We start from the raw sequence: 27716 nt of genomic DNA on the forward strand, positions 1-27716 counted from the left end.
CTCTTACATAGCTACACTCCTAGGATCAACTGTACAATTAATACTTTCTTACTGAGGTATTAAAACAACAACAAAAAAAGCCAAATTCAAATTACTGTTTAACTGAGTTTATTTTCATATATGATCTGTTTAGGAAAAAAAAACAGTAAACTTTTGGATTAGAGTAAGTAACAGTTGTCTTTTGCTCAGCTGCTTTCTTCTGTCCTGAGAGATGCAGAACTGTGGTCCATCAGACAAAGCTCCAGGGACTTCCAGTAGTGCATTTTTTCAGGAGTACCTAGTCTGATTTCCCTGGAGGGGTCTCTGGGACATCCCAGAGCACTGTTTTCAGAACTGGAACTACTTTATGTGCATTTGAGAGTCTTTAAAATTAAAAAACCAACCAAACAAATAGGCAGGTGTCACTTATCCTTCTACTGAGTTACTGCTTTAAGTCAGAGACAAGGATGTGCTTCCTTGACAGATTTTTCCTTTCCCTTTGAGAAAGCTTCATCCTTGGCCTTGTTCCTTTGTTCTCCACTCTTCTGGATTTACCACATGACATCATCTGCACTTTCAGACAAGCACCTGGCAAGGTGGCCATCGATGTCCAGCTGGGAAAGTCTGCAAACACAGGAACAGTCACATCCTTTTATTGCCAGAAGTGTTCTGGTACCTTAGTGGGGCAGGCACTCCTGTGCCCAAATCCACTCCCAAAACCTCCCATCCTTGCTGTTACTGCTGCTCAAACTGGAGCTGAGTAGCACAGACCTGAATATGGAGGCCTGATGCATTTTAAGCCTTTCTGTCTAAGTCTCTTGACACAATGACCAAAATAATCTAAATATTAATGTATCCTGCAGGGTTAGAGGACCTGTGGAAAAGCACATTTTCAGCAACTCTGACAGCCTAAGTACTATGAAATTGTGTTAACAGCTCTTACTGTAGAGCAGATACTCAACTTGTAAATGGGACTAAAGTAGGTAATTCTGACAGCTAAAAAAGACCTGCCAGTAGAGGTTTTGTCTGCTTTTGTTATTCTGCATATAGAGAATGCATCCAGAACATGCTGGTGCTCATTTATGGGAAAGTTATGAAAAAAAACCAAAACACAAACTTACCTTCCACTAAACTGCATGAGACACATTGGACAACTGTCAAGAGCTGAAGCTGCTTCACTCTGGTTTTCCATCTTGTCCTCGTGGCTCTCAGCCCCAGGAGCACTCCCGAGCTGAGGCTTCTCCACAGGCACCCCCGTGGCCTCCCTCGCTGCAAAATCCCCCTGATGTGTTTGGATTTGAGGCTTTTCCTCACCCTTTTCCCTCCTGTCAGCCCTGCTGTTCTGTACAGTCCCTGTGTGGTGGGGCTGAGGGCTCCAAGCTTCTGCAGGGCTTTGTAGCAAGGCTGAGGGCTGTGCTGAGCTGCTGTGCCCAGGGAGTTTACTTGACTTAGGACTCACATCCAGCTCTGAAACACCTTTAGTGTCTGCTCCAGGTGCAGTTTTGGCTTGTTCTGTACTGGTTCTTCTGCAGGTTTTCTCAGCTGTGGATGATGAACTTTTCAGTTCATCTGCTTGGCCCTGTCCTTTATGTAAGTCACTGCTCTGGCTCTGTGTTGGCTGCTGGGAGCTCAGATCCTTGGGGTTCCAATATTCTTCTTTGTGAAAAGATGGGAATGATACCCACTGAAAGTCTTTTATTCCCACTGTAAAGACTTCCTGGTGTTCTGGACTCTTTTCCTGTTGTTTCTACAACATACACATATACACAGAGAATGTCTTAAGCAACTGTAGCTCAATCAATACCTAAACCCAGGCTTTGGGAGCACATTGCAAATACTGAGAAAGCTGAACTACAGGGAAGGAAAGAACATTTTATTTATGTCCCTCCTTCAGGGGCTTCCTGGAGCTGATAGAATATGGAGCTTCCCTTAATATTTCTAAATGGATATAATGGGTACTCATGTTCCAGAGAGACTAAGGATGAAAACAACCTGCTGCTGTTCAGGAGGGGAAAAAGTATTTTATAAGGACTGATTTTCATGTTGTGATCTTGCCTAATGCCACTGGAGTGATGTCAGGGTGGGTTCTATGTAACTAACCCCTCCATTACAGTTTGCCTTTTCCAGTTTCATTCCTTAGGGAGGTACTGATGTTTATGGCAGTCACCATGCTTCCACAGGCTCCCTCTTCCCAGCAAAATGTTGGAAAGAATTTGCTGTGCTGCAAAAAAAGCCTCTTGTAGCTGTCCTTATATTCCCTGCCACACCATGCCCAGCCACACCACTGCACACAGGGATTAAAGAGCTGAAACCTCACATCTCCCAAAGCTATTTCAGGTCGTTTCCCATTAACCAGGCTTGGAAGCAGGACACGAAGTGCAAAAACAAGGATACAGCACATTACCTTTTCCAAGAACTCCGGAAAGCTGGGCACTGTGTCCCAGTTTGTGCAGTGTGAATCTTGACTGATGTCTTTCAGTAGCAAAAGCCAGGTTTTCTCGCACTCATTTAATTCTTCCTTTTCAAACCAGGAATATCTGTCAGTTGATGGCCTGTAAAGACACAGTCCAACAGTTTGAAGGTGGGAGAGAAGAAAGAAAATACTTTTACACTGATACCAGTTTGCCTCTTTTTTCTGGAACACAAAGACATTATTGAGCCTACAGCTCAATAAATAAAGCCTGCAGCTTTATATGACTTATGTAATTTTACAGCCAGCACAAATTTAATGTCTAAATGCCTTCCTTTCTGCTTCTAACAAATGAGCAGTAGGTATCTATCACTACCATCACTTCCAAGTGAAACAATTAAGTGCAGCCACTGTTTTATCTTCTCAAATACCAAACTCAACACCTGCTGAGCACAGAAATCATGGAAGTGTTTGCACTGAGGGTGGCAATTGTATCGGTTCCCATGTTATGTCTGGACATTCCCACATTGCCATTTGAAATTACTGATTATCTTCCCAAACAACTTGATTTAATCGATCCTAGGAACTATAAGCACTAAAAGGTAACGCTGTAAAAAGACAATTCCAAAGAAAGGATGGATTGTTAATGTCACAATGGTATTTCCAGCATTTTTCCTGATGCCTTTTCTTGGGTCGCTGTCCAGGAATGAAGCTGCACGGGGAAGAAATTAGAAACAACACGGCCTGAAAGAGCAGAGTGATCAACCTCTCACAGCCCATGGTGGGGGGACACGGCCGAGCCCCCGGGCTCCAACACAACCCGAGCCACTCACTGCCTTCAGTCCTCCTGAACACCAGGACTGGAAAAAACAGGAAATATTTCTGCGCTCCTGTGAGCCGTATTCTGGAAAAAAGAAAACTGAGTTTTCATACATTAACATTTCTCAGGCCCTGTCCTCGCCAGTGCTGTTCTGTGCCGAGGAACGTGCGGAAGGCGTGGGGCCCGCTGTGCTTTATCCTGCAGTTTTATCTCTATTTTTTAAAGGCACGACAGGCGGTGTTTTATGATATAACCTTTAACAGACACAGATCTGACCGCGAAACGCCGCGAGTCGGCGGGACGGTGCACCCGGAGCCGATCCGAATTCCCCCGGGGCCCTTTCGGTCCCCCAGGACCGATCCGGTTCCCCTAGTCCTGACTCACTGGGGCTGCGGTGGGGGCTCGGGATGGGTCCCCAGGACCGATCCGATTCCCCCGGTCCCGACTCACTGGGGCTGCGGTGGGGGCTCGGGATGGGTCCCCAGGACCGATCCGATTCCCCCGGTCCCGACTCACTGGGGCTGCGGTGGGGGCTCGGGGCCGGGGCTGCGCTCCCGGCCGCGGGCGGGCGGCGCCGTCCGGGGCTTCAGGCGCAGCTTGGCCGCTCCTTCCTCACACATGGCCGAGGCTCCTCTCGCCTCTCCCGCTTGCGGCCGCAGGAGGGCAGGAAGAGAGGGCGGCCGGGCCTTCCTCCTTCTCCTCTTCCTCCCGCCCCGGGCGCGCTGCCGGGGCTGGGACTCTCCGCCCTCAGAGCCGCCCTCACGGCGCGGGGCGGCGGGAGCAGCTCTGAGGGCGCCCTGAGGAGAAGCCGGCGCTCCGCAGCCCTACACCTCTCAGCTGCCGAGGGCTGGTCTGCCTCGAAAACAGCCTTTTTTGTGCTGCTTTTACCCCTCAGACTTTATGTTTTTGTAGGGTTTTGGTGTGTTGGGAAGGGCAGGGTCAGGGCTGTGCTGGGTGGTCGCCGTGGTTGAGGGGGACAAGATGGCGGCGGGCGGGGCCTGGCCGGTGCCGCCCTGGGTCTGGAGCTGTTGCGTGGGGTCAAACTCAAAGGCTCTTTTTCCAAAAAAATAAAATGGGTTAGGAGCGCACCTCTGACCTAATTTCGCTCTTAGAGGAGAATCTGAAGTGATGCAGTTTGACGTTGTTGGCGGGAATTTCGCCTTGTGGCTTGAAATAAAGAAGGTGCTAGAGGGGGTTTAAACACTCCCCGGGCTGCAGCCTTGCCAAAAACAGACACCAGAGGAATGGTGACAGACACTTTATCCTCCAACAGTACATGAAAGGATCAGAAAGTAACTCTGCTGTTAAAACTCTTCACAGTTGATGCAAAAAATAACTGTACAAGAAAATACATCCAGTTTGATAACAGGTGTTTATGAGGGAGCACCAGCGCAGAGGACTCTTTGCATAAAACCAATTTATTATTGGTAAAACATGAATCGAAGTCCACATTCTTCTTCTATAACTACATTTGTGCATTGCTGGATGTCTGTGGACTGCACCCTCCTTGGATTTTTCAGAGTAGAAAGAAGGCATCAGTATTGACTGTATTATAAGTTACATCTGTAAATTATTGTGTTGATCACATCCCAGCAAAAACAAACGAAGTAACAGTTGACGTGACTTAATATGTGCTTTGAGTGGATTTGAACCTTGAAAATGGGTATCAGAGTTCAGAGATTCACATTTCACATAAATTTAAACCGGAGCAGGTCCATTCAGCCCCATCCAGAGGTGTTTCAGCTGAGGATGGCTCTGTCTGTGCAGAGATCTGGGAGGCTCTGCCAGCCTTCACCTTCCCTGTGTTAACTCAGGTACTTTGTGTTTCTGTCCATAATGCCTTTAACTCTATGTAATAACTAATTTCTTAATTTTAAAGCAGCATTTTAGGTTTCCTTTTGCAGATAATAATCTTGAAACTGAAAAGTGTTTGGTAGCTCCTGGGATCTGTGTCAGTTTACACAATAGCTAGTCCAGCTATCTATTAATATAAAAACTATTAAAATATTATTAAAAGAATTATAAATAAAATAATTATAAATAAAAGAATTATAAATAAAAATATTATAAATAAAAAATTGTCACACTAGAGGGCCAGCATTTCAGCTGTGTAATAGGCAGAGTAAAACGAGAATAAAATCCAAGAAGAAAGAAACGACAGTGGAAAAGCCAACCTCTGTCACACAGACTAACCTTTTCCCACATTAATATCTGTTGCAGTTACTGCAGTGCCCAGGGAACACCCAAGGGACAGTCACAGGGTTCTGCCTGTCATTTCTGTTGCCATTTAGAAGCTGCTTCCCAGTGTGGTGAAAGGAGACCCCAGGAAATCGGCCCTCCTTTCCTTCTTTGTTGGGAAAGGCATTTCCCCAAAAGCTGCAGGTGGAACAAGGTAAGTGGAATAGAGGCAAAGGGTGAATCTGGATGTGAAGGTTTTAGGCTGCTGTGGAGAGGAAGGTGGTGGTGGTGGCAGCAGAGACAGAGCAAAGAACAGCAGGAGAAAGGGGATGTAAATAAAGGAAAAGTGTGAATTGAAAGGGGGTTTGGCCATGGAAGTAGTGGGAAATGAGATGACAGAGGGTTAGAAATCTGATTTCACAACCAGCTGAAGAAATATTCCTTGGGGGATTTTACTCGGGATCACTGTGAATTGTGGCCCAGCGCTGACTGTCACCACATGGAGGCAGCAAACTATGCAAAACCAGAGATTTAACAAAATCCAGGGGGCTGTGAAAGCACTCCGAACATACTCCTGGGTGTATGTATGCTAATCATCAGTGATGGCACAGGGTTTCTTTTATTCCTGTGGTGGTTGGGTTAGTGTTTTGTGTTTTATGTTTTATGACCCCTTGGATACTCCTTGGACAAGCCTCTGCTGCTAAATCGTGTGTTGTACCCGTGGATTTATGTTGTTAGATAAGACTTCTCCCAGAACAGCCATCAGGAGTGCAGCCTGTTCTTCATGCTGGAGGTGTTGCTGTGTGGTGCTGTACAGCATTTGCAAAAGCTTTATTGTGGGGGAACATAAAAATTGATTACTGTGCAGTAAGGGCCACAAATGAAAGAATAGAATAAAAAGAATAGGGAAAATTATTATTGCAGCTTCTTCATGTAAAAAGCAAAAGGAGAAAACCTTGCTTCTGTAGCAACTGTAGATTGTAGGTGAGTTTGGATTTTGTAGATTTAACTGGAAATTCTACGTTATTTTTGATTGTTATCTGTTTAATGATACCCACTCTAACCATGTCATGAATGTTTTCATCCTTGCTCCATCTGCTTCTGTAACTACCTACAGATTTCAAACTAGAAATCTCTGCCCATTAAGGGCATTTAGTATTTTTCATCTGCATCTTTCCAGAATTAGTAAAGTACTAAGAATAGGAAGGAAAAGTGTAGAATAGGAACTGGTTTTGGGCTTGCCCCTTTGCACAAGATCATATCTTCTGTTTCCTCCTCTACATAGAAATCCTATTACTTCTTGCTTGATTTTGGGTCTTGCTAATTTAGTAATTAGAATGTTTAGTGGTCTTAGAAAAAAGGTTCTCCTAGAAATGCAGAGAGTAGTCTTTATCATCAGCCTTGACTGGATTTGAGCCAGTGGTCAAGGGATTTGAGCTTGAATGCTCCTACAGATTATCTGCAGGGATTTCCTTGTAAATGGAGTGCCAGCATGTGTAGTTATCTCTTCCCTGTTGAGTCTCATCAAGCTGCACACGCTTAATCTTTACTTACATGGTCCCTGATTCTTGCTGTAAAGTGGGCCTCAGTTTTAACTTTTGCTCTCAGGAAGAAGGGGCTATTATTACAAATTCTAATCCTTTTGCAGTTCCACAATCACTAAAGCCTATAAATTGCCTGCCAAACAAACCAAGTGATCTTTTCCTGGGCTGAGGGAAAGAGGAGAGTGTAAAACGCAGGTGCCAGCATTTGCTGGGGAAGAACTGGTACATTATCAACTAATCCGCCTTCTGCTATTTCTGATTTCCTCCCCAACAGCTGCAGCATTGAATGAGAGCTTCTGCATTTGGGAAGAATTAGAAAGCCTGGTAATGCAGGGTCTCTATTACAGATACAACAGCTCACAGACAGGGAGGAGATTTTTTGCTGCCGGTGTAGAATTTGGAGTGCTAGGCATTTTATAGCCTGGAAAAATTGTAATTTTCAGCTGTTGTTATGGAGTAATCAATGAAGAAGAGGTGCCACAGTTTCTGCTGGGTTTCTCTCAAAGCCTGATGTCATTGCATGCAGGAGCTATTATTTTTTTTAATGTGCCACTTTTAGGCTGAAGCACATGCAGTTTTTATTAAAACTTTTTTTTATGATGACTGATGCTCACTGGTAGTTTTAGACCTTCTGAAATATCTTTATTTCTGTAGTGATAGCTCTGTATCAGATAAAAATGTTCAGAAGAAATTGTTCCTTGCTAGATCACTGAAATATTATTATATTTTAATTATTTTATCTAATCAGTGCTTAGCTTGGGAGTACATGTTGATAATTTTTTGTCCTTGTCAAATAGTCTGTGACTTCACTCAAGGATGAGAGTGGCCGTTCTGCTAAATGTAATAAAGGACAATGTCCCCAAAGAGACCACAGTGTGCAGAGCAGAGCAGAGCAGCAGGGAAAGCTGCTGCAGCAAATGTCCCACAGCTGAAATGCCCCACTCTAATGTCACAACGTGTCCCCTGAACAGCTCAGTGGCAGCAAATGCAGCCCTGGAAAGAGTAACTTTCAGTTAAGTTTGCCTCAGTAAGGCAAACTGACCCACTCAGTCCAGTGCTAATCACTGGCTGTGGTGAAATGGGAAAGTCTGACTCTTCTCATTAACGTGATGTTAATGTTACAATTAAACCACAAAATGAGGAGAACTGGGTAAGACTGGCTTAGTCAGGAGAATAAAGATGACATGCATTTCAGTTTGAGAAGTGCAGGCTCATTGCTGCTTCCAGAGAAAGTCAGTTGAGTGGAGACAGTTTTGTGGGCTCTCCTTAATTTTAGTTGCAGGAGGCATTCTCTTTCCCACGAGAAGTCACTGCCTTTGGAACCTGCTCCCTCTGGTAGAGCACCAAAGCTGAATTTGCCAACATGCAGCACCCAGTGCACGACTCATCTCTTCAATTCAGCCGTTCCAAGTGCAAGGACAGATCAGCACCTGTGTGGCTGGAGATGGAAAACCCAGCCTTGTGACATTTATATGCCAAGATGGGAGGACCTAAAAAGAGGACTAGGGAGACTAGCATGGCATTTGCGGGTACCAGGTTGCCAAGGAGGCATATTGTATTGAAACAGTTGCCTGGGAAACATTTAAAAATACATTGAATGGAAAAGCATATGTGATGTGCCCACAAGTGTTCTGTGTGAATGAAATGCCATGGCTGATGATGGCACCAAGAGACTGTTACTATTACATGTAAAAATGCTGCAAGTGATGTGTGGTTTTTTCCCTTTTGTGGTGTTTTCCTACCCTGTTTGCAGGAGGTGCACCGGGGGAAGGTTGTTTTGCTCTTGGCTGGTGGATTAAAGTGAATGTGGGGAAGGTGGAACACACAAGCAGCAGCAGCAGCTGGGGATGGCAGTAGCAGTTTGGCTTCGTTGAGGCAGCCTAAACCAATTGACAAGGAGCCTGCACAGTTCCCCCTCAAAAGTAATAACAGCACTGCTCAAACTCCTACAGTATAAAGATAAATGGTTCTCTGAGCATTGCCACTTTAATTGGTGCTAAAATGGGCATTGGGAAGCTCTGATGTCATTGCAGTGAGACTTACATGTAAACATCATGGAAAATGTAGGGGTTTTGATCAAAGGTTGGACAACATATTATGAAAAAGGCTCTCACTGACCTTATTTTTTGTTTAGGGCACTGAAATAGAGAGGGGTGATGGGAGAAGGTTTCAGAAGACAGTGAACTGCTCTAGTCCTTCCTCAGATCAATTACTGAGAGATGGTGCTGACAAAAAAGAATGATGTCACCAGAGACAAAACAAACAATCATATCCACTCCTTGTCTCACAAAAAAACCCCCTTATTTTCCTATGCAGTGAAGAAACAAGGGAGCTCAGAACTGTAATCTTTGATATCCTACCTTGGACAAGGAGATTCATCTGCTAGCAACTTCCAGATGCTAAAATGCATCTCTCCTTCACTAAGAATGAGTGGCAGGTGTGAGACTGGTTAGGATTATGGTCACCCTGCCTAATCCTCCTTTGGAGATTTAGAAACAAATATCCTACTCTTGATTTGCTAGAGGCTTAAGAAGCCTGTTTGGGGAGCCAGCAGATTTAGCTTGGTCCAGGCTTTATGTGGTACAGTAAATTTTTTGGATGAGAGATGCAGTGGAGAGGAGTTCATTTGAGTAAGAAGGAAAGTCTGGAGGCCTTTTTGTTGGTGGTAGCTCTGCAGAGTTGCCTTACAGGGGAGGGCACCAGGGCCCTGGCTCCTGGAAGATGTTGCCTATTTGGGGCTGGGAGGTTGCTGCCTGTCTGCTGAGTGCAGTTCCCCAGGGAGGAGGAGACTCTGCTGACTTTGCTGTCGGTTTGGCCAGTGAGGAGATGCTTTTTGGCATTCTGGTTATCTCCTCATTTCAGCACAATCTGCTCAGGGGTCTGAGGTGCTGCAATGATCACGTTGGAAAACCATGAATCACATGAAGTCTCCTTGGTGTCAGTCAAGTCCCAGTATCACTCATCATTTTTCTGGCCCAGTGTGTGTTTGGTTAAATCAAGTCCTGCTGTTTCTAGGCCCTGGGGTTAGTGTAAGAGAGGAGGAGAATCTGCCTTTCATCCTCTCAGGATTTTGCAATGTGACTGAAAACTTGGAGAGAATGTGTCAGATCTCAAACAAAGATTAGGTTTGATGGCACGGAGCCGTGGGTTCTGTGGCCCAGCCCAAATTCTGCTGAGGGAGTTGTATCATCTCCCCATACTTTAAAGGATTTAGACTCTGAGTTTAGGATGAAATATGGCTTGAGGTTTTCATATTTATTTCTTGCTTGCTTTCTTGGTTTTTTGGGTTGGTTTTCTTTTGGTTTTTGTTTAATTCTAAGTGTATCTCACAATTTTTAGCCAACAGTAGTCTGAATTCCTCTTCTTTGCTGTGTATCAGTCCTTCATTTGAAATCAACATATTAAGGAGCTCCACCAAAAAAAAAAAAATCCATAAATCACTTGTTTATGGGCATGAAACCACAAAACAGTGGGACAAAATTACCCTGCTAGTTAATGTATCCATAACTACAATGGTGTATAAAATCAACATAAAATAGAATGTAATTCAACAGATGAGTATGTATTTATTGCTTCAACAAATGTGGGTAGTAGGTTTAGTTAGTTCTGCAATTTTTTAAAGGCCTGACTAATGTTTTAGAAAGAAAATAGGGTAAGTCTGAGTAATCAAAGCTTTGGAGGCAAATATAAATCTTTTCACTGAGGAGGGTATATTTTCATATTCATCCTTCCTTTGTTGTTAATGCTTTGATGAAAGAAATATAAAATGGGATTAATTTAGAATCCTGACAGTACAATACAGGAGAACTCTCCTTTTTTTTTCTCCAGGTGTTATTTATTTAATTGTATCAGACATGGGCTGAGTTTGGTTTATTTACACTGTTTTCATACCCACTGAACTGAAGCTCCATTGAGACTCTGTCAGTGTGAGAGGTCGCTGTTCCTGGATTGTCCCCTGTTGTGACCACACCCAGTCAGAGGTGCTGGACGGGGCTGTGCCTGTCTCTGCTGTCACTCTGCAGCCCCCAGCAGCTGCCACTCAAATCCCTTCCTGCCACATCCCAAAACTGCTGTTAACAAAGGGGAGCTTCATGCCACTGTTCCTGTCATGAGTGAGTTTGGAATTGGACTGATTTGGGAGGATTTTCCCCAACAGAACCTCTCCTGCTCCCCAAATCCGTTTGGCTGTTCCTTCAATCCAACTGTCCTGCTCTCATAGAAATTTTGGTTGTTCCCTTTTGATCAGTGGGAAGTCCTCTGAGGGAGATGTGTGGTAGCTAAACCAAGATGTTGTGGTGCTGGCTGAGGACAGGAAACATGTTCAGTTAGCTGCAGTGCTTGCTCTGGTTTGTACCACAGTCTGGTTCCATCATTAGCCTGTTTTTATGAGTCTGTCCTCCCATACTGGAATCAGATGTTTTATCAGAGCACTCTGAGGAAAAGCAGCAGCCTCACAGCTCTCCGTGACTGTGCTGTACCCTGCAGAAAATGAGTTGTTCAACTTAAAGCCACATCCCACCAGGCAAGAAGCAACATCACAAAGAGCTGCAAAAATATTGGCACCATTAAACTTCAGTATCAAAGGAAGAGATGAATCTGGGTCCTTCCAAGAAGCTGTTTGGGCCTAATTGGGTTGGCTGGGCATGATGAGATGCAATCTATGACCAGTGCAGCTTTGTAGGCAGAAATGTCAAATATAGATGCATTTAAGTGAGAGCTGCCTCCTATTCCCTCTCCAGCCAAATGAGATTTGGAGGAGCCTGCTCACTGCAGGGTTCAAAGGACAGCAGGGATCAGCAGGGAATTGTCGTCAGTGTTTCTGGGAGTGGAGTTTGAGTTTTGCAATTACAGAGAAACTGGAATTGACATCCTCATTTGCTGGTCCCATTATTTAGTAAGGGATGGTTGTTTTTCTGAAATGTTTACCTGTTCAGTGATGATTTAATTTAGGAATTAATTTGGGGAATTTCTACTGCCTGTAGTGTGGTGCAGTAAGTCAGAATACTTAATTATGACGTGCCCTCTGCCTTAAAGTAGCCCTTTCCTACCTAATTTCATGCTGATACCTGTTTATGAGATGGAACACGGGTGCACAAAAATTAGGGATATTGCCTGTGATAACACAAGACCTGGTAACTGAACTCTGGCCTGTTCATTGGGTCTTTGCATAGGTATAGGACTGATCTTCCTTTCAAGTCCTGTTTTACTCCCAAAGGCTTCCAACACACTGTCTTTCATCAGCTTTGAATTCACTAGAAAGAAATAAAAAGCTGGGACATCTTTCTGAAAGTCTCTGCCTAATGGCTCGTGTTTTCCAGAGTATTGATAAACCCCAGTGCAAATCCTGAGCCTCCCCTGCCCCAGAGACGTGCTCTGGCTTCAGTACCACACTTAATGACAAACAGTCACCTAGTTTACCATATGCATTCTTTTATCTTAGCTGCTCTCCGTGCATGCTAGGAGATTTATTTCTCCTCATAATGCATTTCATGTGTGTTAGTTGTAAATATTGTGCTCATAAATCAGCCTGGAGCATCCAGCCCCAAGGATGGAGACAGCTCACAATAGGTCTGTCTGCTTCACATTGTGAGCCTGAGCTCTCTCTCTGCTTTTTCCATTGCTGGGCTCTGTGAGTGGCGTGTTGCCAGTCTCCTGCCTCACATTAACAGGAATACTATATATTATTACTAAATTCAAAGTGTTTTTCCTTCAGGACTAGAAGAATGTAATGGAGCATGCATCTGGCAGCAGGACACCGTGCCTGTGGTGTGCAGGGAATCACCCCCAGGGCTCCTCTCTCCTGGGGACACCTTATGGCAGGGACTGCATGCACATAGACACAATTTGTCATGAAAAACTGATTCTTCTCCCTTCCCTTCTACAGATTCTCAAATTCAATACCACAAAATTAGCAAGTCTGGTGTGTAATCCCTAGAACTCCTTTATTTTTTTTCATGCCACTTCTAGAGCCAGCTTCATCTGTATTGACACCTAATGACCTCACTTTTTTCATCTGGGAGATGGAAACTTTTTTTACTTGTCTCATAAGAAGATTTTTGAGAATGGATTAGTTTGTTATGTATATGTATGAGGACATGAGGTGCATACCAAAGTGTCCCAGAACTGGGGTTGCTACTCCCTATTTTTGGGTAGGTCATTTGGCTTCCTCTCCATCTGTCCTTTTGTTGGGAAGTTTGTCTGCCTGGTGGAACTGCAAGTACTTCGTGCAGTGCTCCTGATAAATTACTGCCCTTTTACTGATTTTAAGGGTATTGGGCTCTCAAAATTCCTGTGTTTACATGAATCAAGGCTGCATTAAATTGCACGGTCTAAAGCAATCAATATTCAATAAGCTTTTGGTGTTTTAATTGGCTTGTATTTGGAAGTCTGAAATGGGCTGAGCTGCAGGACTAAAACTAAACAGAGTCTGTCACACCAAAAATACTCTGAAGGAGTGTATTTCTTCATGGTAGTGCAGCTGAAAACACCCCATTTACTGTAATTAGTTCATCTCACTCTTGTGACTAGGCTTCCCACCTAATTTATACATATTCAAATATGTTTCTAGGTATCTGATTCTTGGAGACCGTGTTAAACCAGTGCCTTCTGTTGGTTGTTCTGGTCTAGGAAGATTTTGATTTGTCTCAGGCAGTACATCCCAAAGCTATAACCCTTGATTTGCCTCACACAGTACATCCCAAAACTCTGACCCTACACGAAGAAACTGTTCCCCAGAACAGTCTGTAACCATGATGCTCACGATGCATTTCAGGAGAACTGGAGAGGAGAATGGTGTCATCACCTGAGGGGAAACACAAAGCAGAAAGAAACGAGGAGGGGAAATTTTGGTGCTTATTTTTAGACTCCGTGGGTGAGTATTATTTTCAGCCTTATCTCTATTAATTTCTGCAGAACACTGTGTTAACGTGTGATTAGGCTACCTACGAAGAAAGCATTGTAGTTTCTAGCTCAGGCTAAAGTAATCCCTCCCTGGCAATCCCTGGAGAGTCAATACACCCCTTTGTACCAGGGTAAGGCAGCAAAGACATGGCTACAGACGTGGATGTGTCTGAGACAGCTCTAATAAACCTTTCACGTGCATGTATGCTTCTTGAGTTCACAAAAATTGCCCCTGACACTGGGTCAGTCCTCCCTGTAGCTGAAAACACTGTCAGTGAATTGGTTTAAAGCTAAATTTCAATATGTTGATGGGGAGCTGTTCTCACACTCATCATCACATACCTTCAGCATCTTCTGTATTTAGCACAAGACTACACACTCATACGTTTCATTGAAGAACATGCTGCCTGTTAATCAGCACTTTATTGTCTCAGTATGCTTAAAATAAGCATTTTGTCACTTTCAAGAAGAAGGAACTTTATTGGTTTGCCTTCTGGCACCGTGCTCCATGTTGTCAAGTGCTGTCAGTTGGCTTCTTTCTGTAACTTATGAGATTGAAACATTCTGGTAACAATTTTCATCAGATACATATTGGATGTGTTAGAGAAGTATCTCTAATGTTCCAGAGAAAAGAGATCTAGTGGGTAACAGTTTGATCTAGAGTGCCAAAGGTCTCCTTCAGAGCCTCTGACTGCTGTATGGGACAGGGACCACAAAATTTAAATTCCCCTGTTGAACAGAGAATGCAGTGAGAGGAAGGAAAGAAGATAACATCTTATCAAAAGATCTTCTTGTTTCCTTCATGAACAGCTAAGAAGCAGCATTAGCCCTTCCCTCACTCAGTATAAAGCAGAGGACCTTCGATGGAACAGTGGCTGCCAGGCTACCAAAATTCAGCTTGACTGTCTGAGACTGTGTCTGAGGAGCACTAAAAGCTCATACTGCCTTCAAGCCAGATGTTTTGAGTTAGGCTGCAATGCTGTCTTTTAATTTGGTGTGGAGGCAGAAAAGTACAATGGGGTCTGATCTTTGCTTTGATTGACCTGTCAGTAGCCCTGAGCCATTTCAGCTCTGCAGCACTCCCAGTGCAGCACCAGCACGAGGAGCAGGCTTGTTCTTGACACGAGGAATGCCTGATCTTGTTTGACAAGATTAGATCTTGTCATTAAATTAGTGCACTGTCATTAAATTTAATAATTTGCAGAATTGTCCATTGCTAGTTTATATTCTAAGTGGAGCATCAGAAAAGGCAGCAGAGGAGACTGAAAAGAGACAGGGAGAGCCAAACCCTGAAGTGATAAACTCATAATGCCCAAACCAGTCTGTGGAAACATAAAGCATATTAATTCCTAAATTCCAATAATCTGTGAAAACTTTTGAGGCTCGACTGTGGAAAAATAGTCCAGAAATTTGGGAAGAATTGAGTTGAGCAATGTCCTCTGCAGAAGGCCACAAGTAGCTTTAGAAAAGACTTGTGTAAGCCTATTAAATCTGCTTAGGTTCTTGGATATTTCCTGTTGTAAATAGATATGCCTGGGACCTTTATTCAAGGCTATATGTAAGAGAATTTAATTATGGTTATATCTTTTAGCCTGTTACAAAACTTTGCAGCTCTTTTTGAGGAAAAAAAACCAAAAAACAAAGCAAAGCAAAGTTTCTTAGGGCAGGTGAACACAAAATAAATGCAAGAGATTTTTCTCTTGGAAAATGCAGCAGATGGCAGCTAACCTTGAACTCTCTCATTAGGAAGAAAAGCTGTGAGAACTTAACAAAATGCTATAATTATCCATGTTTCAATGGAGTTTTTTGGGTTATTGGGTTTTATCGTGCAGCAACTTTTCCAGAAGTCATGGGGGCCAGGAGCATACCATTAAAGTCTTGTTTTGAATCACCCAACTGAGAAAAAAAATCTAGAAAAAAAAAGTTTTTTGGATTACAAAATGTAAGAAGTATATTGATATAATTATCCTTTAAAGGAGATACTATAGGAAATAGGATGGATTAAGTTATTACAAACATTCGTGGAGTAAAAACATTATTAAAGCATTACAAGATTCAAACAACCAGTGAACCAAAAGTGTAAAAACAACACTTTGGAAATGAATATTTTCCCAAGAAATGTTTCCAGTAAGAACCTGGGAAACTGCACTTTTTCTTGTGGGTGAAAACAAGTCACATTCCGACTTTAAAGGGACAGTGCTTCTGGAGAGATCAGACATTCAGGATGTTCTCTATCTCCATAAAAACCGTGAAAAAAGAAGTTTAAGGGCATCATCTGGGTTTTTTTCCCAGTCTATGCCCGTCAGTCCTTTTGTGTGTTTTTCCATGTGGATGGTAAAAGTAGACAGGACAATTTCACAACTGCTTCCATTTCTTTTTCTGACTCCTGGGTACTTGTGGCATTGCTGCTAGTGGAAAATCCTAATAAAATCCCTCTGGGGAGCAGAGTGCCCAGCATATTTTGGTGACATTTATGGTGCCCTGGGTAACCCTTTCCCTCCCCCAGCTCTGTGAGCCTGTTCTCAGGGAGGACTGCTGTGCTTTGCTCACAGGCTCTCTGCTAAGGAAACCAGAAACTTTGATTGCATTTCAAATCCAGTCCGTGCCAGTAGCAGCTCCCTGGTTGTTTTCCATAGGGTTATTTTCAAGTGGCCCATAAATAAACAGGGACATGGTCCCCGATGTGTTCCTGCCTAAATGACGAACGTGATTGATCTTAATTGGTTTCCTTGGTAGTTCTCAGAAAGAGCTCTCAGAAAGAGAGAACCTTGACTGGTTATTTAGCCTCAATATTGCTCATTCCTGACTTTTGCTGGTGGTTCCTGGAAGTTTCTCAAGGCATTGTTGATTGAAATACACTGCTGAAACAGAGTCCAAGTGAAGTCCCAGCCTCCCGCTGTCAGAACTGGACCTTTTGTGGAGACAAAGGGCTGCAGACTCCAGGGCTGTCATGTCTGATATCGTTCACTGGGAACAAATGCACAGGGAAAGGCAGAGAGCAGAGGCAGACCCTGCTTCAGCTCCTTTCTGTGAGGAGGCACAGGCTCGAGCTTGTAACATGTACCGTGAAGCATAAATACATATATTTATATCTGTATTTTTAACTGTGTACTGCTGGCTGTGCAGCTGAGAATGTGGAAGGATTCAGGAATGATGGGATATTTGTATGGTGCAAACCCCCCCCGCATTTGTTACAGTAATGATCTTTAAAGCAAAATACAGCAGAGAGGGAACAAGAGAACCCTTTCAACTCTTGCTGGAGAAGGACTGACTTATTTTTTTTGGATTGGTATCTCTTGAGGTGTCTTAAAGTTTTGTGTGAAGCAGCTTTTTGTGGCCAGGGAAGGGATAGTGGGCACTGCATGGGATCCATTGCAGCAATTTCAGTGCTGAAAATAACACCAACAGCATTTGGTGTCAAGAAACAAAGGCTTGGTCCCAAAATTATTGTGGATCAGAGGAGTAAGCTTTTGAGAATGGAATGAAAAAGAGGAAAAAAAAGGAATATAAGGCCTGATTAAAGACTTTTAGAAATGCTTGTTCCTGTGGGATTTTTGACAGTGTCATTCTATCAGCATAAATTAATTCTAATCCAGCAATGGCCATCCTCCTCGCCGCCTCTTTTCTTTTTTTTTGTTGTTTTTTTGGCTTAGCTAACTGAACAAATTACTCAGTTTTCCTGTGTAAAAATTCAAACACAGAAAAAAATAATCCAATCCCTGGATTTCTAAATTCAAGCAGCTTTCAAATCAGAAATAGTTTTGAAGCAAGAACAATAATCTTTCTGGTAGTGGGTGGCATAAAAAGACTGTTTTTTTCCATTCAAGGCCTTTTCTTTTAAATGTATTTGATTTAGATTGATTTAGCCTGGTGTGGGAATTGAAAGTCTGACTGAAACTTCCTGTTCTGAGCTGTGGCTTGAGTGAGTTGCTGGGTGAAGGTGTCTGAGCAGCCCTGTATCCTCTCTCTTGCATAATGATCCTTGGTTCTGATGAGTTTCCATCACCTGCGTGGGCTTGATGAGGCAGAGCCCTCATGACTGGTTAAAAGCACAGGAAATCTGTGCTTCTCTCCAGACCTCCTCTTTTTTTTTTTTTTTTTCTCAGAGAATTGCTTCATTCCTTTCTCTTACCTCAGTTTGTCAGTACAAACTTTTCGAAGTTTGTCAGTGTAACTTTTCTAAGTGCTCTGAAATCCTGTGGAGGACTTGTTGAAGTCCTTGGGTGGAGGTTCCACATGGTGTTCCACAGGTACTTCTTTACTGGGGTGCTCAATAACCTCAGCACTGTCAGTGGAAATAATCCAACTTGCCTTTCCTTCTCAGAGCCCCTTCCTAGTCCTTTCAGTGAATTGGTACTTTTCCTGTTTCCAATACTTCTTTAACGATTTTGTGGAATGCTGTAGGATGTTTGTGGCAGCTCAGACCTTGTCCTCCACCGAGAGCTGAGCAGGCTGGCACCAGAGGTTTCCGCTGAGTTAAGGCACATGGGAAGCACTTCTGTCTTTCCAGGCTGTGCAGGGAAAGCCTTTTAAGCTACAGCAACACCTACAGATGTTTCCCCTCCACTGACTGCTCCTGTCAACAGGAAATGGCCAATAAGCAGAGTGGCTTCTAAACTGCAAACTCCTGCAAGAGGTACAGGCAGAGATGGGAGTGCTGGTTCTCTCCAGCTCAGGGAGAAGTTCCTGGGCTCTGGAGCTTTGTGGTGCAGGGACACACCACTCACCTTGTGCAGGGTTTTGGTGTTGTGAGCCACAGCCTCTTCCCACAGAGAATTTTGTGTCTATCATCCTGATCTAGAGGTGGGCCCCTCAGTGCTGTGCTCGTGCACTGGGGCCATGTGGCATCAAACACTCCCCCAGAACAGCTCAGACCTTTTGGGTTGGTAGCACAGACCTATGGCCAGGATGTGGAATATAGGGGAAAACTGGTAGTTTGTGTTGATTGTATGATCCCATTCACAACAGGTTGTATATTGAAGCCCATATCCTAAACACTTCTAGGTTTTTTTTAAATGCTCAACTGATTCCTTACTTACACTGAACAGTTACTACTTTCTTATGTTTTTTGGAAATTTTCCCCTTCTTTCCCTGCATCAATTAATATAAACTAGAGGTCAGAGCAGCTCCTCATTATAAAAATGTGCTAGTTTTTATCTGTTCTGTGACTCATTTTTTGTGAAGAAAATCAAGAGGAAAGAGTCTTTGAATCTTTTAGTGTGATGAAAAGTACATAAAAACGATTCCTTTATGTGCTTGAGTGTATGATGTTTTCAAGGTTCTGTTTTTGAAGAAAATTTTCAGAATCTTACTGATCATGTTGACCTGCTGGATTTCTTTCTGCACTTCACATTTCTAGTGAGTGATACGTGGGAGCACTAAGTTGAAATCATCTGAGGCAAATCTTTGTGCTTTTCAAAGAGTATAACTTGCTATCCAAATCCAGTGTCTGCAAAACACCATCTTAAAAATTCAAATGTTGGTGAAGACAATTAGCTTGAGTTTAGTGAGTACAAAATTGAGCTCTGGAAGATAAAGGAGGTAACCTTTGGCTTGCTACAGAACATCAGCCACTGAGCCTCTGCTGAGATTTGAGTTCTTAGTGCTCAAGCACTGATGACACAAATCCTGGGGATAACTGTGTGTGGTTGCCTGCTCTGTGTCCAGTTTGGCAATCCCTTGGAGTTAGCTGAGCAGCTCTCCTGTGCAGTGCCACCTTTCCAGAGACTGCATTTCCTCTGAGTGTGTGGTGCCCAACCAGCCAATTGCTTTTCTCCTAAGCCCCTCTTCCATGGCTGTGAAATATTTGCAGGACCTGTATTTCATGACTGGCCCAGTTACTGATTTATCTGCTGTACTGTTTATCCCACTGGGACCATGTAATTTTTTTCAGAGCTGACCTCCCTTGCTCACAAACCACAGCTAATTTAGGTTTATTTCCCTCCTTGCCCCTCTCCTGGCATGCTAACAGTGATTCCAACTGCCTGTTAACTTCCACTCAGGAATTGTCCCCAAATCTTTCCAAGTTAAATCTTGCAAATGAAAATCACAATGTGCTTGGCATTGTCTTCACTTGGAGGTGCAGTCTGTCCTTAGGAAGTGATGGTCATTACCAAATGTCATCTTTGGGGAGATCCAACAGATGGGAATACTCTGGTTTAGATTAACTGCCAATGTATTTTGTTTAGACAGATTCAGGGGCACTTCTGATGCCTTTGGGAGCCAGAATTCCAGTGGAAAGCCCTGGAAAGGAAGGGGAACATGGAGGTGGAAGGAAGTGCTTGAGGTGCACATGAAATGCTTTCAAGTAAGATTTTGAACTTGAACTAACAGTGCACACTCCTGTTTGTTTCAACAGTGTGGCAGCAAAATCCATTAAAAATAAATCTGGATGGGCATTCCTTCTGGTGGCTGAGACCAGTGCATGGAGCTCAGCTTGTGGCCCACCTCTGGACACCAGAACAACCTCCTGGACACCAGGAACACACCTGGACACCAGGAACACACCTGGACACCAGGAACACACCTGGACACCAGGAACAACCTCCTGGACACCCCATTATTGACAGATGTCTGTGGGAACCAAGTGTCAGCAGTAGTAGCTGAAGCTTTTCAGAAGCAGTCTTTTCTTGCTTGCTTTTCCTAGAACTAATATAAAATGAGAACAGGATCTGTGGCCTGGCCAATCTCCAGAGAAATTTCATGGACTTTATTAATCAGTTATATAAGGAAGATCATTGGGTAATGGGCAGAAATGACAAAGCATCTCTGTGAACTTGCTGAGTTTTTTTAAGCAGCCCTTTTAAGGACCTCCTTGTTTTTCCTGCTGAGAGAGAAGAGTCTCTCTTCAATTTGTAGCTCCTTGTGATGAGAAGGAATGAAAGCATGGCATGAAAACTTGTTTTTGGTAGGTAACATAGTAAGTCATGACAAAATTGTCTTGCTGCTGGTGCTCAACATGACCCACTTCACTGTTTCCTCTTGTTGCACACTGCTCTTGGTATAGCCCATGTACAGCTCTACTAAAGGAAGTCATGGTGGTTTGACTTGCTAAAAATTGTCTTTCCAACCTGGGGAAGAATGAGGCATTCAGTTCTGAACTTTCACAATTCCATCACTCTATGTGTCTTTGTAATTGTAACTGATCAAAATGTCAATGATCTGTGTAGAATAAAGCAGGGAAGGAGGGCATGAAAAAGATCAAATATGGAGAAACTGCAGGTGAATTCTAAACATACACAACTCCAGTGTGGGTAAGACTGAACATCTAAAAGAAATATTGATAACATTAGTCATGGAGCTTTTCTAAGTATGAGCAAAAATGAAAGGCAGCACAAATCTGTGTCACACACCTCTCATTTGCATGTCTTCTTTAACCTGGATGTGTTCCCCATGGAGCTTCTAGGCTAGCCCAAAATAATCTGCATGGATCCAAACAGACTTAATTTTCTGTGTGTAAGGAGTCTGAACTTGGCGTTTCTGAATCTTACTAAGCTTTTCTTTTTAGGCTTAAACACAGGAAAGACTTCAAACCTCATTTCTCAGCTTATCGTGCAAATAATATTCTGAATCTTGCAGGATCATAACTTTTTGTATAAAGCTTTCCAGCTGTTTTCTGTTGATAAAAGACTTTAGCTGGGCACCAGGAGATAAGGCTGTGGGACTGAGAAATTGCTGACTTAGTCTTGTAATCTTCCAGCCTGGCATTCCCTTAGGGAAGTTATGGATAGGTGTAACTCTGCACAAGTTAATCCTTGAATCCCACTCAATGGCTCAGCCACTGATTTTGATGGAAATTCTGGGCACCTGACACATTTCAGCATTCAGTTTTATACAGAGACTTTCAATTCCTGGCAGATTGTCAGTGTGGAGCTCAAACTGATTCACTTGGGGCTGTTCCTTTGGATTTGAGAATGTTGTGTTCTGAGAGCAAACCTGGCTGGGAGCTTCAGTGACACCCTTTGGAAGGACTCTGAACTTCCAGGCTCCAGATCAGGAAAAACTGTCAGGATCAAACATGATTTATAGCATGAAGAACTTTATTTATTGCCAGCAGAGAATGGCAGTGGAGTTTGGAATAGCTTAGAGCTTATGTTCTTTGCTTCTGATAGCAAATAGAAATAGACTGTCCATCCCTCTGCTGGGACAAAGGCTTGTCTTGATGTTCCAGATAACTCTAATTATATAGACAGGGAGATAAAATTAAGACAAATAAACTGAAGATGGAAAATTAGTTAGACAAATGGAAAAAATGCATGCAGATGGTTAGGAACACCTAAAATCCCACATGGTGCAGTGACTGCTAAGTCAGCCAGCAATTTTTTATGAATGAGAAATCTAATAAGGAGGGGAAACCAGTTAAAATTTGCCCTGGAGCAATTGTAACTTCTACACCTCTTTTTTTGGTTCATAAACACCTCTGTTGCCTGCAAAAATACTTGTGAAGATGCTTTTTAATATGGTTTGCTAAGTTTTGTTGCTTGACTTCATTGTTCCTGCAAATCAGCAAATGAATTCCATTCACAGTTCGATTTTTTTCCTAAGACAAGGAATGTTCATGCCAGATTGCTGTTCCTACATTTTCCCTCCAAGCTCACACAGCACTGGAACTGTGTGTCGTGCAGGAATACACAAGTGTAGGATCCATGTGGAAAGAGCCAGACTATGACAGGTATTTTGCAGTGCTAATCCATTAAGTAACTCGAGCCATACATTGAGTGGCACTTTTATCTCACATTTAATGGGTAAATACAGGCAGTGAAGTTGTTGGCTGCGTGTCACAATCCCTTTGTCTCAGCTTCACATGGCAATCATTCTCTTCATTTCACTTGAGCTGTCCTGCAGCTGATTTATCCCCAGCCCAGCAGATAAGACACTCAGAGAGTGACTGGAGTCAAATCATTTCAGTTTGATACCGATGCAAGACAAAGCTGTATGTTTGAAATCAGATTTTTCCTTAGAGTAAGGAAGAGGAGAAGATGTTCTTCTCAGCTGAGGCAGCTGGAAGGCTGCTTTGTTTGCTTGTTTATTCAGAACTTATGACTTTTTAATATTCCACTCTGTAGAGGATAGTGCTGATGCAAAGTACATAAAGAAAATAACAAGTCTAAAGTAGAAAAAGTCTAAAAATCAGAGAAGGCTTTGGAGCTGGTGAGAAAATGAGAGGTGACATGAGAACAGGAAGGAAAGGGGAAGGTTATGTCATTAGAGGCTGGAATTCAATGTTTTGATGAAACTCCATGGATACAGGAAGGAGCAGGGCGGGTAAAAATAGCCAAATGAAAATGGTATGAGTTCCAAGAATTCAACTCTGAAAAGAAAAAAAGAAATATACATTCTTGTTCAAAACCAGGCGGAAAAAGTTATGTATTCTTATGAAGCATTAGAAAAAAATGAAGCAAAATTTGCTGTCTGCAGTTTCTTTATTTTTTTTCTCCAACAAAAAGTCGAAATTTTGTGTTATTATACACATCTCTTCCAAATCCTCAGTGGCCTGGTTCCCAGGAGAGGGAACACTTTGTCAGAAAAGTCGTCTCATCAGAAGCCCTTGGATGCTGTTCAGATCCGAGGAGTTTTTGGGGCTGAGCACATGCAAATGCTTACAGACACAAGAATTCTCTGCCTCCCTGAGTGACAGGAACACTCCTGATCACTGCAGGAGGAAATGGCCATCACTGAGAGAACAGTTTACTTTGCAGGACGTTGATTTACGCAAAGCCAGCAAACAATTACACTGGAGTCTCTATTTTCTTGTGCTGAACTCTATGTGCTCACAGTTCCCCTTGGAGATTCACTCTTATCTACAGAACAGAAAGCTCTTACTACAAGAAAAAAGAAAGAAAATCAACCCATTTGCTTACTTTGATTTTGTTTTTGTTAATTTCTGAACAGATGGTAACATACCACAATGGAAGTTTTATAAAAATTTCCATCTTTTAAGTGAGTGCAGGCCTGAAATTTTTCCCTGGTGAAAAAGCGGAGTGTGAGTCATTAAACAGGCTCTGTGCTATCTGCCTGGGATTTTCACTCTGCAGTCAGAAGAGTCAGAAAGCCCTTCCATTACAGTAACTACCTTTTTTTTCCCCCTTCACCTGGGCAAATGGCCAATTCCATCATCTCAGGCTCAGTAGGAACAAGGAAGGTACAGTCTGAGGAGGGATATAATGCACAGACAAGGGGAGAGGCATTGCTACAGGCCAAGAGCAGGAGTCCAGTTCTAGAGCTCAAACAATTGTCAAAAGGAGTGGCCTGATTTATGATTTCTCCAGTCCAGTCTGAATTCAGTAATTGAAAAGTTATGGGCTGGGTTTACAACGGAGACGTTCTGTTGCCTGCAGAGTGTTCAGCACCTACTGAGTCTTGGCCCCAAATTATCATTATGGAGATAGAGAGTCTGAACTTAATCTTTGTTTGGGCTCTGTTTGAAATTTGGCACTGATTGCTGTGGGACAAATCAGGCCCAGAGATGCTGAGTGTTCTTTTCTGCAGGTCTTCTGATGTGACCTTGGAGAGCTGGAGGAGTCCAAGCCCTCTGGTCTCCAGTGCTGCTCATCTTAGTGAAGTTACAGAACTTTGCTGAGGAGGACTGGACATAAAAAGAGATTTTTACACTAAGGCTTCAGGGTATTTGTAAAATCCTTTGTGTCTCTCCAGGCCCCAGTCCTCACACACAGCATCTCCCTGAGCAGTGCAGCCCTCACCAGTTTGTTCCTTGTCTCCTTTGTAATGCCTGAAGAGCAAAATTACCTCAACAAAATCAAACCAGGGTCTGAAATTTGTATTGTGGATTTTCCTCTGTATCACATGGAGGTGGTGCCTTCACCAGCATTGGAGTGGAAATGTGACAAAGCTGCTTACAATTAATGGGTGTGTTAGAAATGCAGAAGGATGGATGGATGGATGGATGGATGGATGGATGGATGGATGGATGAACCTTCAAGGTTTCTGTCATTCAGGAAAAGATGAGTTAATCCTTCTCAGTCTGTGTGACACCTAATGACATATACAAAAGAGGTGAATGGCATCTTGTTGCATAGCAAGGGTAATATAGAACACAATTTCCCCTGAAGAAATAGCTCACATACCTTATATAATGAATGAGCTCATTTCGCCTGTGTTTGCCAGAAACAATAAAAGTTAGAAAATGTCCCAGTAATTAAAATAAAGTGTTACCCAGATTTATGGTGAGAAATGTGAAATGTCAGGCAATTGAGTGCAGCTCCACACTCACAAATAAGCTTCACATTCGTTAGAACAGGTTGCATTCATTAGGAGGAACAGTGTGGGTCCAGTGCTGGCCCCAGAAGGCAGGGAATGGTTTCTCCTGCACAGGGAAAGAAAGCAGAGGGGAGGGCAAGGTGCCAGCTGGCACATTCCTGATTGTATCCTGGTCCTAGTGGTGATGCTGCAGCAGGCACGGGACAGACAGGATCATTGCTTCAAGATGGGCTTGAATTACATGATGGATGGTAGGGGGAGAGGAGAGGAGAGTGAGTCCCACTGTCAGCCTGCCACGTGCAGGGAAGAAATCTAATAAAAATTTTTGAAGGGTGGAGATGAAAAAGGGAATCTAAGCATTGCCAGCCTTTCCTGCAGTCCTTCCTCTCACAGTCACTGTTCATTATTTTAATATAAATGCTGTACCCAGTAATAGTTTAGGAGTTTACTAGATATGAGCTCATCTCTTGCTTAAAATAATCTTAAACCCTAATTATATTTTTTATGCACCATTCTTTGTCAGAGGGCCACGTAAGTGAAGTGGGTTTAATCTACATAAATACCATTCCTGTAGCCATAGGGAACCCTGAAAGTGCAGAACTGCTGGAGACAGAAGTGGAACTCTCTGAAAATCTGGTGGAAGCTCATTTGAGCAGGTCCTGCTGGAACATCCCCAGTGCCTCTGAGCTCTGTGCAGCTGGAGGAGGGCAGGCTGTGGAAATGTCCTGCTGGGACACTGGGACTGGGACACTGGGAATCTGCTGCCCCAATGTCTCCTGTCACCAGCTTTCGTGCTCCTCTCTTCTGACACAGCTAATTAAAAATTGAAGAGACTTGAAATGAAAATGCTTTACATAAAAGCTAGTCTGACAGTTGATGCTGTCTAGAAATGAATATGTTCAGTGCCTTTTTCCTGAAAAAGAGAGCAGGGCAGTGTTAAATCAGGAATTTCAGTAAATACAAATCTAGTGGGGGACTTTCACTACCTGCCTCTACCAGACTGAAGTGTTTGATTCAAAATATAGCCTGTCTTGTCCATTGGAGTATGGAAAAAGTCTTATTGACAAAAAAAAATTTCAAACAACCCCGGACCTCTTTGTCTTTCAGTGTTGGATTCTGTTATTGCATAGTTTTGATCTGGGAGTAGTTCTAGGAATATCATAGAGTTTTGTTAGGAAAAAACCTAGTCATTAAGTTAAAAAGAGTTGATTTTAACTTGGTAAAAGATTTGGATTGTGATTAAGATCTGCAGGGTGGCCTTAAGCCACTTGTATATCCTCCCTGTTCTGCAGTTCCACATCTGTAAAATGACAGAATGAATTTGTTTCGTTTTCATTACATGCTTGTAGGAAAAATCTCATTATGCTAATGAGGTGTGCATGTGCTTTAATCACAGGTTCATTCAGAAAGCCCATAAATGAAATAAATATGAGATCAATGCATAAGAATTTGTGAGAAAGGAGTAGAAATCCAGGATTTTTAGGACAGCATGTTCTGAATGAGTGATGATGCAAGCACTGATCTCCACAGAGTGCCTGGTGCTTCATGTGTTATTTATAGGAGGCATGGGCCTCTACAATAAATTGCAGGTTCACCTGTCAGACCAGCAGACAGGGGATCACTTTACAAGAGGGAAGAGGTCATAAATTTCAAGCAGACTCATTCCCTGCCATGATTTTGGACATTGAGCTGTTGTAAAGGATGTACCAAAGGACATGAGGTGAGACACCAGGATCAGAAGCCGTGGTGATAAAAACCCAGCAAGCAGATCAGAAGATCTGACAGAGTCTTTGTAGCAAAGGTGCATTCAGCTCATCAATATTATTTGCAAAATACAGATAGCTTGATGATGAGAAACGATCTCAAAGATGGATGAGATTATGGAAGAGAGAGGTGAATTCCCCGGAGTCTGTGGGAGGCTGTGGAGGGAGGGAATGTTTGGCCTTTGGGCTCTGGGTGAGGTGGGAGAGAGGCTGTGTCACTGCTGCTGTCACAGCTGGGTCCCACTGGCTGTGGAGCTCAGCTCTGCTGCCTTCACTCATCCCAGCACTGCAGCAGATCCAGTCAGCACTGCCAGAGCTTCTGCTCATGGCAGGGTGTGTGTGAGAGGGGGCACAGGTCACCCACCTCGTCTGCTGATCAGGAGCTCCTGCAGGGCAAGGCTGGCACACTTCCCTTCGTGCTGATTGCTTTGGGATAAGCTATGGGAGAGACTTGCTTAAATCCACTTCGTCTGAAATGAGTTGATTTTTCCTCCCTAGAACGGTGATGGTGGCTCTGGGAGGAGCTGCTGAGGGTGGGCAGCAGCAGGTCTGTGCACTATTGCCAGGGACAAGGCTTTGGCTTGGTGTTCCTGGCCCTGCCTCTGCTGGGTGTGCATGCTCTGCCTTGTTTGCTCATTGCTGGCTGTGCTGAAAAAGGAAAGATTTGCTGTTAATGTAAATGGCAAAAATCTGTGCAGCCCCGACTCCCTACAGGACTATTCTGTGAGCTCCTTTGGGAATCCCAAGAGTTCCAGCCTTATTCCCTTCTCTGACTCTGATTTTTCCCAGTGAATTCTTTTTTTTATTGGCGGTAGCAAGGATATTTTTTGGATTTTTTTTTTTTTTAATGAGGTGTTTGGCAGCGTCCACCAGGACATGTAGGTGCAGAGAGTGTGAGGGAGGGA

General features: G+C 43.3%; 1 protein-coding gene and 1 long non-coding RNA gene across 2 annotated transcripts; one reads left to right on the top strand and one right to left on the bottom strand.

Annotated features, from left to right (window-relative positions):
- Nucleotides 1-91: 91 nt before the first annotated feature.
- FAAP20 (FA core complex associated protein 20) lies at nucleotides 92-3959 on the bottom strand. The gene is made up of 4 exons (XM_088178692.1): nucleotides 3726-3959; nucleotides 2384-2531; nucleotides 1101-1726; nucleotides 92-603 (listed from the first exon to the last, which is right to left on the bottom strand). The coding sequence occupies exons 1-4, from the start codon at nucleotides 3827-3829 to the stop codon at nucleotides 531-533; spliced, it is 951 nt and encodes a 316-aa protein (XP_088034818.1). The 5' UTR covers nucleotides 3830-3959; the 3' UTR covers nucleotides 92-530.
- Nucleotides 3960-5461: 1502 nt separating this feature from the next.
- On the top strand, nucleotides 5462-20327 carry LOC148221241 (uncharacterized). Its single transcript, XR_015808406.1, has 3 exons — nucleotides 5462-5601; nucleotides 13704-13802; nucleotides 20190-20327. It is a non-coding gene; the product is annotated as an uncharacterized LOC148221241 (long non-coding RNA).
- The last annotated feature ends 7389 nt before the right edge of the window (nucleotides 20328-27716 follow it).

This window comes from Sturnus vulgaris, chromosome 25, assembly GCF_052056855.1.
Source record: "Sturnus vulgaris isolate bStuVul1 chromosome 25, bStuVul1.hap1, whole genome shotgun sequence".
NCBI lineage: Eukaryota > Metazoa > Chordata > Aves > Passeriformes > Sturnidae > Sturnus > Sturnus vulgaris.

Bases quoted from the DNA above. Each gene is read 5' to 3' on its own strand.
- FAAP20 (XM_088178692.1), bottom strand. From the start codon at position 3,829: ATGTGTGAGGAAGGAGCGGCCAAGCTGCGCCTGAAGCCCCGGACGGCG. The intron at 2,532-3,725 runs GTGAGTCGGGAC...GTGTCTTTACAG, and splicing joins GAGCCCCCACCGCAGCCCCA to GCCATCAACTGACAGATATT. The intron at 604-1,100 runs GTAAGTTTGTGT...CTGTGTTTGCAG, and splicing joins CTCATGCAGTTTAGTGGAAG to ACTTTCCCAGCTGGACATCG.